This window comes from Capra hircus, chromosome 1 (assembly GCF_001704415.2).
Source record: "Capra hircus breed San Clemente chromosome 1, ASM170441v1, whole genome shotgun sequence".
NCBI classification, from domain to species: domain Eukaryota; kingdom Metazoa; phylum Chordata; class Mammalia; order Artiodactyla; family Bovidae; genus Capra; species Capra hircus.
In genome coordinates, this window is record NC_030808.1 from 69929234 (window position 1) to 69943682 (window position 14449).

Below are 14449 nucleotides of genomic sequence, written 5' to 3' on the forward strand. Positions count from 1 at the left end.
GAATACAACCCTTAAACTTGTATAAAAAATATAGAAATCTGAAGTGTACCATCAGTTACCTTACCTTATTGATGTGTACAGAAAACTACACTCAGTACCTACATTATACTCTTTACAAGTACACAGAAAAGCTTAGTGGGATAGAGCATATGCTGAAGTATATGTAAAACAATTTCAAAGAACTGAAATCTTACAGAAGATATTCTCTAAATTAGAAATTAATAACCATAAGCTATCTAAAAAAGGACCAAATATTTAGAAATTATATTTTAAACATTTTTAATAACCCATGGATCAAAGATAAGATTACTTGGGAAAATAAAAGCATCTAAACTAAGTGATAATTAAAATACAATGTGTCAAAATTTGTGAAGTGTAGCTAAATTTGTACTGAGAGAAATACAAATCTTTAAATGTTTATAGTATGAAAGAAAAAAGAGCTCAAAAACACTGATCTAAGTCTCTGCCTAACAATATGAGCAAAGTAAATCCACAATAAGGAGAAATAACAAAGAACAGAAAACAATGAAATAGAAAACAATAATTAAAGAAAATTACCAAAGCTAATGGTTAAAATTATTAATAAGATTAATAAGCTCCTAGAAAGAATGGACTAGAATAAAATAGAATAAACACAAATTACCACATTGGAAATGAAAGTACAGATATCACTCGGATTCTATAGACATCAAAAGGATACATATATTATCACCAACTTTATGTCAGTAAGTGTAACAATTTAGATGAAATAAAGTCCTTAAAAAACACACATTACCAAGACTGACACAAGATTAAATAGATACTATGAATAGACCTGTATCAGAGAAACTGGATTTATCTGTTCCTAAAAAGTGGTTTCTTGGGGCCAGAAGTGAAAACATGAGTTTTCTGTAAATGGGCTCAAGGGTTCTTTCCAGGTTGATGAAAAAGTTCTAAAATGTGGTGATGGTTCCGTAACTCTGTAAATTTATTAAAAATCACTTATTTGGATACTTAAGTGGGTGAATTTTATGGTATATAAATTATAGCTCAATAAAAGTGTTAAAAAAAAAAAAAAACCTTTTCATAAAGAAAACTGTAGGCCCTGATAGTTTCAGTTATGGATGGCATCACTGACTCAATGGACATGAGTTTGAGCAGACTCCCGGAGATAGTGAACGGCAGGGAAGATATTAAGGAAGATATTTTCTACAAACTCTTTTAGAAAATACGTGATAGAACTTTCCAACTCATTTTGTACAGTCAGCATAATTCTGATACCAAAAGCTAATAAAAATTTCACTGAAAAGGAAACTATAAACCAACATCACTTATAAACATAGATATAAAAATCCTTAATCTATGAGGAAACTGAATTCACAAGTGTATAACACATCATAACCGATTAAAATCTATTCCAAAAATACAAGGTTGATTTACTACTGGAAAATTCAATGTGATCTACTATTATTATACATTATATAATTCCATTTATTTAAGCTGAATTCTAGAACAGGCAAAACTAATTTGCTGTAAAATCTAAATCTAATACAAAAAAAAATTTAAAAAAAAGAAAAGAGATAGGAGAGACTGATTGGCACAGAACAGGAGAAAATTTTCTAGAGACTTGAAAATGTTCTATTCTATATTGTGATAGGTTGTTGGTTTTACATGAATGAAAATGACTGCATTTCCTACATTTTAATAAATATAAATTTTATGGGAAAACAAAAAAACTTGTAAAAGTAACAATAACAGTGGGTGGATAGAGAATGGACATAAATATATGAAACAGAATAAGAGAACAGTGATAGTGTTGAAGCTGGGTGAAGGGTCATGGGAGTTCATTATACTATTCTGGTTTTGGTTTTGTTTTAATTTACACAATAAAAAATAAAACCAAAACTTAAAAGTTTTCGGTTGAGAACAAGTTATATGAGTCCCATGTTTTGTAGTTCCCCACCATTACCAATATAAAGTTACTGTAATTTCCTGTTGCAATTAACAGAGATGCAGTCACTACTGTTACAATGAATAGCACTTGCCTATTCTTTGTGTCCAATTTAAAGCAAAGAAAATGGCTATGAGGACTTGTTACAACATACTCTATGAAAAAACAGGAAAATTTATTAGGAATGAGAACTCTCAAGAATTTAATAGCTTGCTTTTAATATCCAAAGCACCATCACTATTTAGTTTGTTCAGCCAAGAGCCATAAAGAAGAATAGTGGAGGGAAGTTTCAGGAAGACTTTTCAAGCTCTGTACCTTTATTTTATTTAGCCACACCGCACAGCACGTGGAATCTTAGTTCCCTGCCAGGGATTGAACATGTGTCCCCTGCAGAGGAAACTCTTAGCACTGTACTGCCTGGGAAGTCCGCTTTCAGGTCTATAAAAAGAACAATGATCTCTCCAAAAAGCAAAGGGACTGCCTCTGGAGACAATTTCCATATTTGTGGAAATGTTCAAATATAAGTGAGAGATTTGTACACTGGCAACAATCACGAGAAGAAAACAGCTATTAAGGTTCCTTCAAGTACAGAGATTTTGCAGTTCTTTGAACTACTTTCTCTTGATCTAAATTCAAAGAGAGACGTGCAGGGCTTTGTGGGAATGTATTTTAAAAAGAATTCACTAGGTAGGTGGGGGAACTGACATGTTTAAGGGTACAACTTTGCAACTAGTAGATAAGTCAGTCCTGGAGATCTAATGTACAACACAGTGATTACAGATTACAATACTGTATTATACACTTACAAGTGCCTAAGAGATTAAAGAATAAATAAAACAATTCAGCCAGAATGCAGTGTCATGATAAAAGCTGTAATATAGCCACAAACACCAAACTTAGTATTCTGGCATATATGGTTATAACAGCATACAGAGAAATTTGAAAATTATCACAAAAATTAATGGTCTTAAATTTCTGGGCTGAACTGAAAATTTCCAAATTAATCTTTTTTGATAAAGTAATAAGACAAAATATTAATATAAAATCAAGCACAACATGTAGCCTCGCCCCCAGGTACTATGTCTCCTTTCCTCAAAGAATACTGATTTACTGTGGCCCTCCTCTAAATACTGTACAGAAATCAAAGTACAAGACACAAACCTCATACACCAAGGAAAATTACAATTCAACTACAAAAGCAAGATATGTCTGAAAAATAAGCTGTCACCACATAGCAGGACTCGGTTAAGTGCCAGAAAAGAGTACAGATAAGACATATTGTAAAATGAAAAGAACATTCTGCTGGGGTGGTTTCAGCAGGCTGCCTTGCGATTAAGGAACTAAGAATGAAAGAATTTAGACAGGAAGAAAAATATAATGGGAGGGAGAAAGGTATTTCAGGGCAGGAGAACAGGGTAAAGCAAGCAATGTGATGAAGTAACTTGAAAATAAAATCTGAATTTTGTCTCCAGAGAACCCCCAATATCTCTGCAACGATTTTGTCTCGCTCTCCAATCAATTCTTTTTCAAATCTTTAGGTCAGTGGTTTCCAAAGGTCGGTCCTTGGACAAGAAGCATCATCAACGATCTGGGAACTTCAACTGCAAATTCTGAGGCTCCATACGAGATCTAATGAGTCAGAAGAGGGCAGCGGGAGGGAATGAATGGAGCGGCCAGTTGAATTTTAACAAGTCCTTAGGACACGACTGAGCGATTAAGCACAGCACAGTAGGTAATTCTGATGGACACCCAAGTTGGAAGACCACTGCTCTAGGACAACTTGCTAAGCACAACTCTCCGCACGGGAAAGTGATGATGTTCTTTTCAAATGCCGAATTGAGCCACTTTGCTGGGTGCAGGGAGCTGACGGCTGGTCCCAACCCTCTCAGAGTTCAGTCTCTGGCCCAATCTCGCTTTCTCCCCCAGTACACCCTGTTCCAACACTATCCTCTCTACCGTTGCCTCCCATATTACTTTACTCTCACAGGGCCCCTCCGTCGCCCTACCTCAGAGTCAGAGGGGACATGGTGCCGGCATGGAGGAGAACTGCGCAAGGAGACAGGAATAGATGCGGTGCTTGCCCGGAGCCCACCTAAAAGAAGTAAAACGCCTCGGACCCACAAAGGACCGCTCCAGTGCCACCGGCTCGGGCCCAGGCCTGAATCCGAGGAGCCCGCTTTTCTACCCAGCTCGGCCGCCATCTTCAGGCCGAGCGTCGTTACCATGGAGTACGTGACGCCTCCCCGCCCAGCGCCAGCCCCGCCCCTCGCCTCTCGAGGCAGGTGGAGGGACTTGGCGGCTGAAAGTTGTTTTTTCATTGGCTGGCGTCACCGGTAAGAAGTTCAACGCAGAAGATGAGAGTCGCATCGCGATCATCTCGTCTCATTCGCGTGAAGCCGGCCGATAAATGCCACCTAGCGGGCCACGTGAGTTGCGCCGTGAGACGATAAGTCGGTGTTGATGGTGATGAGATGGTGATAAGTGCGTGTCTTTACTGAGGGAGTTTTACTTTTTAATTCAGTTATCCAGTGAAAAAATATGACGCACTAGGTGCCAGGAGCTTAGACATAAATAGATGCAAAATCTTACGATTTAGCTATTTAAAAGTTAAGTGGAATGTACTTTTCAATTTTACTTATGCTGAGTCACCGATTTTAGGACCTACCTTTTTTTAAGTTGAAGGTAGTTGATTTATAATATCGTGTTAAATCCACTTAAAATTTTTTTGTCCTCCCCCTTGTGGCTCAGCTGGTGAAGAATCCGCCTGCGATGCAGGAGACCTAAGTTCGATCTGTGAGTTGGGAAGATCCCCTGGAGAAAAGAAAGGCTACCCATTCCAGTATTCTGGCCTGGAGAATTCCATGGACTGTATAGTTCATAGGGTCGAAAAGAGTCGGACACGACTGAGCGACTTTCACTTTCACAGTAGGTGGGATCTTAAGTTTCCTGACCAGGGATCAAACCCTGCCCCCGGCATTGGAAACGTGTCTTTTTAATCACTGGACCGCCAGAGAGGTCCCAAACCCACTTCTAAACTAAAATCATTTTCTGTACAATCAGTGAATGTTAAAGAGTTGCAAATGCGTTAACCCCGGTAGCTTAGATGGCAAAGAATCTACCTGCAATGCAGGTGACCCGGGTTTTATCCCTGAGTAGGGAAGATTCCCCTGGAGAATGGCTTACCTACTCCAGTATTCTTGCCTGGAGAACTGCAGGGACAGAGTAACAGTCCATGGGGTTGCAAACAGTTGGACATAACTGAGCAATTAACACTTTTAACCCTGGAGGAAACCTGGTAGATTCTTGCTATTAAAAGCTTGAAAGCTGAGCTGTGAGGAACTATGAAAAACTAATCTTGTGGCCCACAAAAGAAACCACAAAACTCGGAACTGGAAGCACTGAGCTTGTAACAGGCACTTCAAGAATTGAATATTATAAATTACTATACTAGGAACTGTAGTAGGTTAAAAAAAATCCCAAGAATTTATACTTCATTGGATAAGATTATGTACTAAAACAAACCAAAAAAAAAAAAAAAAAGGGTGGGGAATCCTACACAAGAATAGTGGCATTAGATGTGGCTACAGGAAGTTGGGATTTTAAACCAAATTTATCACTTTTAGTATGTGCTCTCTACACAAAACCACAAAGAAATTCCAGATTGTGAAGAAAGAAAGAATGGTACCAGTTATCAAGTTCCTAGAGATAACAGCAGTGTCTTAACAGTTCAAAGGATAAGGTGCTAGCCATTTTGGTTCATTTCTGTGAAACAAGCAATTCCTCCAATGTAACTTTGTCTTGAGGACAGTCTGCACTAAACCAAACCTCTATGGGAGCAGATTAAGTCTAATACAGGCTCTCATAAATGCTACCATTACATTAGTTTAAGAGTATGCATGAATTTGTGTGCAAGGCTTACTTCCAACTGCATTTACTCTGGTTATCCTACAAACTCTCAGCTTGCTTTTTCTTCAAGTGCCTACCACGTCTTGTTTATCCACCTCATTACTCTACCATTATCCCTGGATCTATCCATTGAACTCCAACAGAGATGATTTCCTCTCCTCTATACACCTAATCCAGACCCCAATAACTACCTGCCTTCCTAGACATATTGACAGGTGAGCATTCTCCAGCTTTCTCGAACTCATGAACTCTCCCCTCCTAACCATCTCCTGGTCCCCCAAATTTGTGTAGTTACTTGTTCAGCAACCAAAGCTGAGAACATTACTTTTGAAGACTCTTACTCTATTTCAGTGTGCAAATATCTTAGTTAAGACTGCAAAGCCTACCTGGTTTTCCCTTTGTTTATGCTGGGTTGCACAGGGATCTTTCTAAAATATGAATTTTGTTGCCTGTCACTCAAGCTCATCAATAACACTCTAATACGAGAATATTGTTGGGACATCCTTGGCGGTCCAGTGGTTAAGACTGCTTCACACTCACTTTGGAAGCACACAAACTAAAATTGGGATACTACCAAGATTAGCATGGTCCCCACACAAGAATGACAACAAATATGTGAAGCATTCCATATTGACTCTTTCCACTGCAGGAGGGGCATGGGTTCAACCCCTTGTTGGAGAACTAAGACTCCATATACTATGGGTGATACAAAAACAAAATTAAATACTAATATCCTGGCATCTGGTAGTTTTCTAGACTTTCCAATTATGGAGTAATAGGTTTTAGTCACATTACATTAGATAACCCAGTTAATTTGGTTCCTCAAATGCCTTCTAAGCAGAAGGCACATCAAATCTTTGTGCCATTTCCCTTTTGAAATTGTAGGGAGATGCTTGGCAACTGATACTTCATCTGCTCTTCCTTGCCTTGACCCAACTTTCCAAGTTCAATTTCCTTAAGACCCTACTCAAGATATTTGAAATGTGGTGGCCTTGAAAGGGTGAGGAGCATGGTGGCTCGATGATTCCAAACTGCTGCTTCTTACAACCCATTGTTTCCCTTACGGCCATGCCTCCCAACAGTTGCTACTGGACAAAGACTAGCAGTACAAACATACCCAATCTCCCTGACTCTTTTGGCTTCAGGGCCACCATTAAACTAAGTGAAATGTAGAACTGCTATGTTCTACTCATTTTTGAGAGCTCTTAAGAAAAGCCCACATACAATTTTAAGTCAAAAGGGGCTGTTTGTCAAATTCCCATTCAGTTCAGTTGCTCAGTGGTGTCTGACTCTTTGCAACCCCATGAATCACAGCACACCAGGCCTCCCTGTCCATCACCAAACCAACTCCCGGAGTTCACCCAGGCTCACGTCCATCGAGTCGGTGATGCCATCCAGCCATCTCATTCTGTTGTCCCCTTCTCCTCCTGCCCCCAATCCCTCCCAGCGTCAGTCTTTTCCAGAGTCAACTCTTCGCATGAGGTGGCCAAAGTACTGGAGTTTCAGCTTTAGCATCATTCCTTCCAAAGAAATCCCAGGGCTGATCTTCAGAATGTACTGGTTAGATCTCCTTGTAGTCCAAGGGACTCTCTAAAGTCTTCTCCAACGCCACAATTCAAAAGCATCATATGCCAAAATATCTCAATCCTGCACTTTACTATATTAAAACATGGAGCCAAAGAAAGCAAGCAACACTGTCCAGGCAATCCTGACCACCCTCTACTAAGATTTATGGCATTTTGGAGGCACTTTCAAGTTACATATTATTCCCAACCAAGCATTATATAAATACTGGAATGCTTTGTCCAGTCACAAACCCCAAATATCTCACCCACATTTGTTCAAATAAGCCACCAAATACCATCAATATATTCCACAAATTTCTCCCATCTACCATTTTTAATCCCCAGATTTCCCAATCAATCTATATCAAACAAGTGCATGCTATTATTACAAGGTACTTTAGATCAAAACAAGGTTCTTTCAGTGTAATGAGGGAGACAGGTACCAATATCACAGTGCTAGAGTTGAAATAAAAGGAAGAATTATAGGTCCATTTGATGTGGAAATCTGGAGAAGTTTTACATATATATCAATACTGGCTAAAGGGACTTCCCTGGCCGATTAGTGGTTAGGACCCTGCACTCTTACTGCCAAGGGCCTAGGTTTGATTACTGGTTGGGGGACAGAAAAAACCCGTAAGCCACACAGTGCTGCCAAGTTTAAAAATGTTTCCACAGGCTAGGTTTCCAGTGCTCCATCACTAGAAACCTTCCAAGATACTCCTTTCCACTGTTTCCAACTAAAAATCACTTGTAATCTTCCCCCTACCATTTAAGGTCTTGTATTAAGATACAAGATACATCCATCCTCATCAAAACCCTCCCGTAGTCCTATATTCTCTAGGCTCCTGTGTATATGCCTGATAGCCACCACCATTTTAGGACTTAGCAACTGTATTCAGGACAATTAATTTTTTAAGCCATTTAACAAAAGCACAACAGGACAAATCCACACTTTTATTTATTTTCAAGAAGTTTAAATTCTCGAAGGGTACAGCATCTGGGGGGGGAAAAGAACACAAGGTACATGTTATATACAAGAATTACTGAATACCACAACATAAATACATCTCTCATCCCATTACCTATCTGAGAGGCACCCAACGACTCATATCCTCATGGGAAGGGAACTAATGTTTATAGCCTTCAGTTTCTGAATAGTCACTGACTAAGAATCAGTACTGGGAACACAGAGTCCATTTAATTTTGCCTCCTCTAACAATACGGGGGCTTCCCAGGTGGTGGTAGTGGTAAAGAATCCGCCTGCCAGTGCAGGAGCCAAGTCAGAAAGATACCCTGGAGAAGGGCACAGCAACACACTCCAGTATCCTTGTCTGAGAAATCCCATGGACAGAGGACTCTGGAGGGCTTCAGTCCATGAGGTCACATTCGGGCATGACCAAAGCGACTTCACTCACATGCGTTAACAGTAAAAACCTGCTCTGATGAAAAATTTCAACTGCTCAGCAGGGTTCAGTAGCGCCCTGTGTCCCCAAAGATGTAGCCATATCTATTAAAAATGCATCCTAACTAAAGAAAACAGGAGCTATCCTGTTAGAAAAACCACAGAATCTGGAGTTGAAGGCTTTGCCTGAAGCCTTGGGATATGAGCATCTGTTAGCCTTAATACCCATTTCAAGACTGTTATGATGAAGAGATGGGAAGTATTAAGAATTAGGTCCAAAAAAAAAAGGATTATGCCAGGAAAAGGTATACTGAATTTTCATTTTCTAGCAATTACTTCAGAGCCTAATACATTTCTCAGAAAACTATTTAAATAACTGACCCTTGAACAACCCAGATTGAACTGCATGTGTCCACTTATACAGATTTCTTTCAGTAAATACATACTACACAATCTGCAGTTGACTGAATCCACAGATGCAGATGGCAACTGCAAAGTTATACATAGATTTCCCACTAGCCCCTAACCCCTGTGTTGTTCAAGGGTCAAATGCTATTCCCTACCACTTCCAGGCAGCTTTAGCAATTATCTGAATCTAGGCACAATCCATTTGAACCCTTTGGCTTCGCTTTTCACATAATGCCAAGAAAATATTCCATAATACATTTTCACAGTAGCCGCTCATTTTACAGCCTGAACTATTGGTGACATTTTATTATCACAGTAGTCCTTAATGGTCCAAGCTGAACCCCTTGAGCTTAGTTTGATTCCAAAAGGTTCCACAGTTAACGGTGTACTTACCACACGAATTCTGTGTCCAATGGCCTTAGCAGGAAGGTTGCTTCGGAATTTAGCACGAACCATGCCACTGTTTCCATGAGCTCGAGTGATCTTTCCCCAGATTACTCTGGTTTTGTTAGGTTTTCCACCAGGAGTTACTGTGTTGCTGATTTTAAGATGATTAAAAATAAAAAAGGCATAAGAACCCACAGACCCAATATAGTGTGGTGCAAAATCAAGGTGACTTCTAGATCAGTGGCCCTCAACCCCAGTTAACCACTTAATTCACTTGAGAAATAAATGCTAATAACTCTAATAGTGGAGAAGGCAAGGGGTAGATGAAAAAGGGGACAAAAAATGTGAGTATAGGGAGAGAAACTTGTTTGTAATTATAAACAGCCAGGGAAGGCATTACTAAAAAGCTAATGCTGGAAAAAAGACTGGAAGGTAAGGGAACAGCTTGTGTTAAAAAACGGGAGGTTGTGTCCCTGGCTTGCTGCTGCTACTGCCGCTAAGTCACTTTAGTCGTGTCCGACTGTGTGTGACCCCATAGAGGGCAGCCCACCAGGCTTCTCCGTCCCTGGGATTCTCAAGGCAAGAACACTGGAGTGGGTTGCCATTTCCTTCTCCAATGCATGAAAGTGAAAGGGAAGTTGCTCAGTCGTGTCCGACTCTTTGCAACCCCATGGACCACAGCCTACCAGACCAGGCTCCTCTGTCCATGGGATTTTCCAGGCAAGAGTACTGGAGTGGGGTGCCACTGCCTTCTCCAGTCCCTGGCTTAGGGAAAGGCAAAATAACACCAAGATGAATCTTAGCTGGCTTAAGAGAAAACACGGGGAGCCCTAAATGCATAGTCTTAGACGCTCCTTAATGACTTCAGCTTTTAACCATATGAGAAGGGGACCAGCTGGAGTTTCAGCAAAAGTACAGATGATCTGACTTATAATAATTAAAAATCTCAAAGGATCTCTCTGGTTGCAGCAGGAAAAGGGGCTGAGGGAGATGAAAGCATTCCCCAAAGATCTTTTTTAAAACAAAAAAACAACAGTCCACCCATTTCTTCCACCTCTCCCTCAGCCTCTATCCCAAAAGTTTTAACCGAGTTGGAATGGGTTTAAGAACCAATACTCTAGAGATTATCTTTAAGCATCCATAAAATATATAACCTCAAGAGATCAACAAAATGAATTAAGGTACATGAAAAATGCTCTGCTGCTGCTAAGTCGCTTCAGTCCTGTCCGACTCTGTGCGACCCCATTGACGGCAGCCCACCAGGCTTTCCCACCCCTGGGATTCTCCAGGCAAGAACACTGGAGTGGGTTGCCATTTCCTTCTCTAGAAAAATGCTCTACAAAACCTTAAAATCATATTCTAAGAAGCTGACTCCTCCTTTGAAACAATTAACAGCTATAATTTTTCTAAGTGCAGTAGACATCTACATCTAACACTACCCTAAAATTGCTTAAAATCCCAAAGTAAAAACCACAACAGTATCAATTACTTTACCAACTTAAAATGAGACAAATCAAGTAAAAACTCCAGAGTATAATACTATAAACTTACTTCTTTGCTTTGTACACATAAGCACATCTCTTGCCTAAATAGAATTCAGTTTCATCTCGAGCATATACACCTTCAATTTTCAGGAGAGCAGTGTGTTCCCTTTGGTTCCGTAGACCCCGTTTATAGCCAGCAAAAATTGCCTTGGACCACAGCCTAAGACAAAATACATTGTTAATTCTAAGCTGTTAAAATCTCACTTAACTTCAACAAGCAACAGGTATGGTTTGACTTGTGATGACCCCCACCTAAATTTACCTACACCAAACATCTATTTTTTTTCCCCACCAGACTTAAACTTACATTTACGATCATGCCTTATAAACAAGTACACTTGTAAGTACAAAGCAATGATATTTAAAACACATACCTTCCAGACATATTTGTCGTTTTAGAAGTCCCGTTCCCAGCAGGCCTGCAAACAAAAATAATCAGTTTAAAACCCCGCAACGCCCGTTTCCAACCTACTAGCTTCCTATGGAACAGCACCCCAAACTCAAAGAATACTAAGTAACTAAGCAAACGCCAAAATGAAGATAAAAACTGAAGTGGCAAAATTCTACAGTACAAGACATAACTCCTAGAAACACCAAAAGTCTTAAGAACAACACTTTTACACACTGAAGTCGCTCAGTCGTGCGACTCAAGAGTCGCGACTCTTTGTGACCCCCACGGACTGTAGCCTGTCAGGCTCCTCCGTCCTTGGGATTTTCCAGGCAAAAGTGCTGGAGTGGGTTGCCATTCCCTTCTCCAGGGGGCCTTCCTGACCCAGGAATCGAACCCGAGTCTCCCGTATTGCAGGCAGCCGCTTTACCGTGGGAGCCACCAGGGAAGCCACACTGAACGGGAAAGAAAAGCTAAGGAAAGACAGAGTAAACATGCAAAACACAGGTTTGAGGTGGCAGTAAATGGACAAAGAACCCTGCCTAAAGGTGCCGCTGCTGCCAGACAAAATGCATCTGTTTTGTATTTTACTCCGCTAGGGCCCGGAAGCAACTGGGGTTACCGGAGCACCCATTCTCGGAGGTCAGGGAACCAGCACCATCAGTCCCATATCTCCTGCATCCTGTCCTCCCTGTTGCTGGAAATCACAGAAATCGTTAGCTGGTAGAGCCTCGGAGTCACACCCGTGCCTCGTCCGAGGGATATAGCCGAGCCTACCCCACTTTTTTGCCCCCAAAGTTCAGCTGCAGGAAGTCTACACACCTTCACAGGGTCCAAGATGGCTGAAAGAGACCAGTGAGGACCCGCCGCGTGGTCTTGTGGGTAAATACATCTCCGCCCCGCCCCCGTTTAGGTAACTTCCGCGACCGCCAAAAAAGCCTCAGAAATCGCCTTCTGACTGAAATGAACCACGTTCAAAATCACCTGTACAATTCTTTCCCTAAGTCCTTTTATCTTTGTAAGCTGCAAAATGTATTATTTTGGAACACAGGGAGGCAAAATAGTAGCCAGCTAAAAGAGAAGAAAAGGTCCTCCGAAGCTGTCCGTTGCCACAGAAACACCTTAGCTTGGTTCCGACGGCCTCCGGGGGTGTAGTTGGCAAAGTGAAGCCGGAGGGGAGGACGACCTACGCTTCGAGTACCCTAGAACTGGTTCGCCAACAAGGGGGTATTTTTCCTTCTTACCACTTAGGAGTAGGGCAAACGGAAGCTCTCGGATCCTAGCCTGGAAGAGAAAGACCGCGAGCAAGAAAGTAGGAGGAGAAAGCTCTTAATTCTCTATACCTTTCCTACCCCTTTGCATGCATATATACTCAGTCGCGTCTATTTGCGACTCTATGCACTGTCCTCCACCAGGCTCTACCCTTGGGATTCTCTAGGCAAGAATACTGGAGTGGGTTACCGTGTTCTCCTCCAAGGGATCTTCCCCACCCTAGGAGCTTACCTGCATCTCTTGGATTGGCCGGCGGGTTCTTTACCACCAGCGCCACCTGGGAAGCCCTCTTCGGCCTTTCTGCGACCTTGTTCAGTCGTGTCCGACTCTTTGCGACCCTATGGACTGTAGGGCGCCAGGCTCCTCTGTCCATGGGGTTCTTCAGGCGAGAATACTGGAATGGGTTTCCATTCCCTCCTCCAGGGGATCTCTCCGATCCAGGGATCGAACCAGCGTCTCCTTTGGCTCCTGCATTGCAAGCAAATTCTTTACACATTGAGCCACCTGGAAACCACCCTCCGCCCCTTACCACCCTTTTAATCCTTTCCTCCTTTTACCCCTTTATCTCTTTAGAGAAAAGACTTAAGTTCTTACCGCCGTTCTTCGTTTTGACTCCGAGTGTGAAGAGAACATCCCTGACAAAGTCTTGTTGCCTTTTAAGGAGAACTCAGCTGCCAAGGGGTTTCCTGGTGGCTCAGCGGTAAAAAAAAAAAAAAAAAAAAAAAAAGAAAAGAAAAAATTCCCCTGCCTATGCAGGAGATGCAGGTTCCATCCCTGGGTTAGGAAGATCCCCTGGAGAAGGAAATGGCAACCCACTACAGTATTCTTGCCTGGGAAATCTCATGGACAGTGGAGCCTGCCAGGCTAGAGTCCATGGGGTCACAAAAAAGTTGGACAAGACTTAACAACGACAGCAGTTGCTAAACTCCAAGTGCCCGCCACCTAGCCCATGTCCAATTGGTCTTCAGTAAATATTTGTGCACTGGAATGGGATAGCTTAGTGGATGCCTGAGATTTACCTTTCCTAATTATTGCACATTATTTGTGTTGCTCTTTGGAGAATCCATATCAATAACCTCAGATATGCAGATGACACCACCCTTACAGCAGAAAGTGAAGAGGAGCTAAAAAGCCTCTTGATGAAAGTGAAAGAGGAGAGCGAAAAAGTTGGCTTAAAGCTCAACATTCAGAAAACGAAGATCATGGCATCTGGTCCCATCACTTCATGGGAAATAGATGGGGAAACAGTGTCAGACTTAATTTTGAGGGGCTCCAAAGTCACTGCAGATGGTGACTGCAGCCATGAAATTATAAGACGCTTACTCCTTGGAAGAAAAGTTATGACCAACCTAGATAGTATATTCAAAAGCAGAGACATTACTTTGCCAACTAAGGTCCGTCTAGTCAAGGCTATGGTTTTTCCTGTGGTCATGTATGGATGTGAGAGTTGGACTGTGAAGAAGGCTGAGCACCGAAGAATTGATGCTTTTGAACTGCAGTGTTGGAGAAGACTCTTGAGAGTCCCTTGGACTGCAAGGAGATCCAACCAGTCCATTCTGAAGGAGATCAGCCCTGGGATTTCTTTGGAAGGAATGATGCTAAAGCTGAAGCTCCAGTACTTTAGCCACCTCATGAGAATGAGTTGAC

General features: G+C 41.5%; 3 protein-coding genes across 7 annotated transcripts in view; 1 reads left to right on the forward strand and 2 right to left on the reverse strand.

Moving 5' to 3' along the window:
• The window catches only part of LMLN (leishmanolysin like peptidase), a 51512-nt gene extending 47357 nt beyond the window's left edge, over positions 1–4155 (reverse strand). The window contains exon 1 of the mRNA XM_013963402.2: positions 3937–4155. Coding sequence (XP_013818856.1) covers positions 3937–4155 — 219 coding nt within the window. The remainder of the gene's footprint in view (positions 1–3936) is intronic.
• RPL35A (ribosomal protein L35a) lies at positions 8322–12429 on the reverse strand. Of its 3 annotated transcripts, none has more exons than XM_005675049.3 (5): positions 12353–12429; positions 11517–11561; positions 11150–11302; positions 9605–9749; positions 8322–8398 (listed from the first exon to the last, which is right to left on the reverse strand). In XM_005675049.3, the coding sequence occupies exons 2-5, from the start codon at positions 11525–11527 to the stop codon at positions 8375–8377; spliced, it is 333 nt and encodes a 110-aa protein (XP_005675106.1). In that variant the 5' UTR covers positions 11528–11561; positions 12353–12429; the 3' UTR covers positions 8322–8374. The 3 variants fall into 3 exon arrangements, with proteins under 3 accessions (XP_005675106.1, XP_017901502.1, XP_005675107.1); XM_018046013.1 differs by having other exon boundaries at positions 12308–12377; XM_005675050.3 differs by lacking the exon at positions 12353–12429 and adding an exon at positions 12153–12233.
• Positions 12534–14449, forward strand: part of IQCG (IQ motif containing G) — a 48838-nt gene continuing 46922 nt past the window's right edge. The window contains exon 1 of one of the 3 annotated variants that reach the window (XM_013963410.2): positions 12534–12842. The gene's annotated coding sequence lies outside the window, so the exon portion shown is untranslated. The remainder of the gene's footprint in view (positions 12843–14449) is intronic. The other 2 variants (XM_005675051.3, XM_005675052.3) reach the window with 2 other exon arrangements.

What these genes read in the sequence shown, in the direction of transcription:
- RPL35A (XM_005675049.3), bottom strand. An exon ending in TATGTGTACAAAGCAAAGAA is followed by an intron (nt 9,750 to 11,149) that starts GTAAGTTTATAG and finishes TCTTAAAATCAG; the next exon opens with CAACACAGTAACTCCTGGTG. An exon ending in TTGGACACAGAATTCGTGTG is followed by an intron (nt 8,399 to 9,604) that starts GTAAGTACACCG and finishes TTCCCCCCCCAG; the next exon opens with ATGCTGTACCCTTCGAGAAT.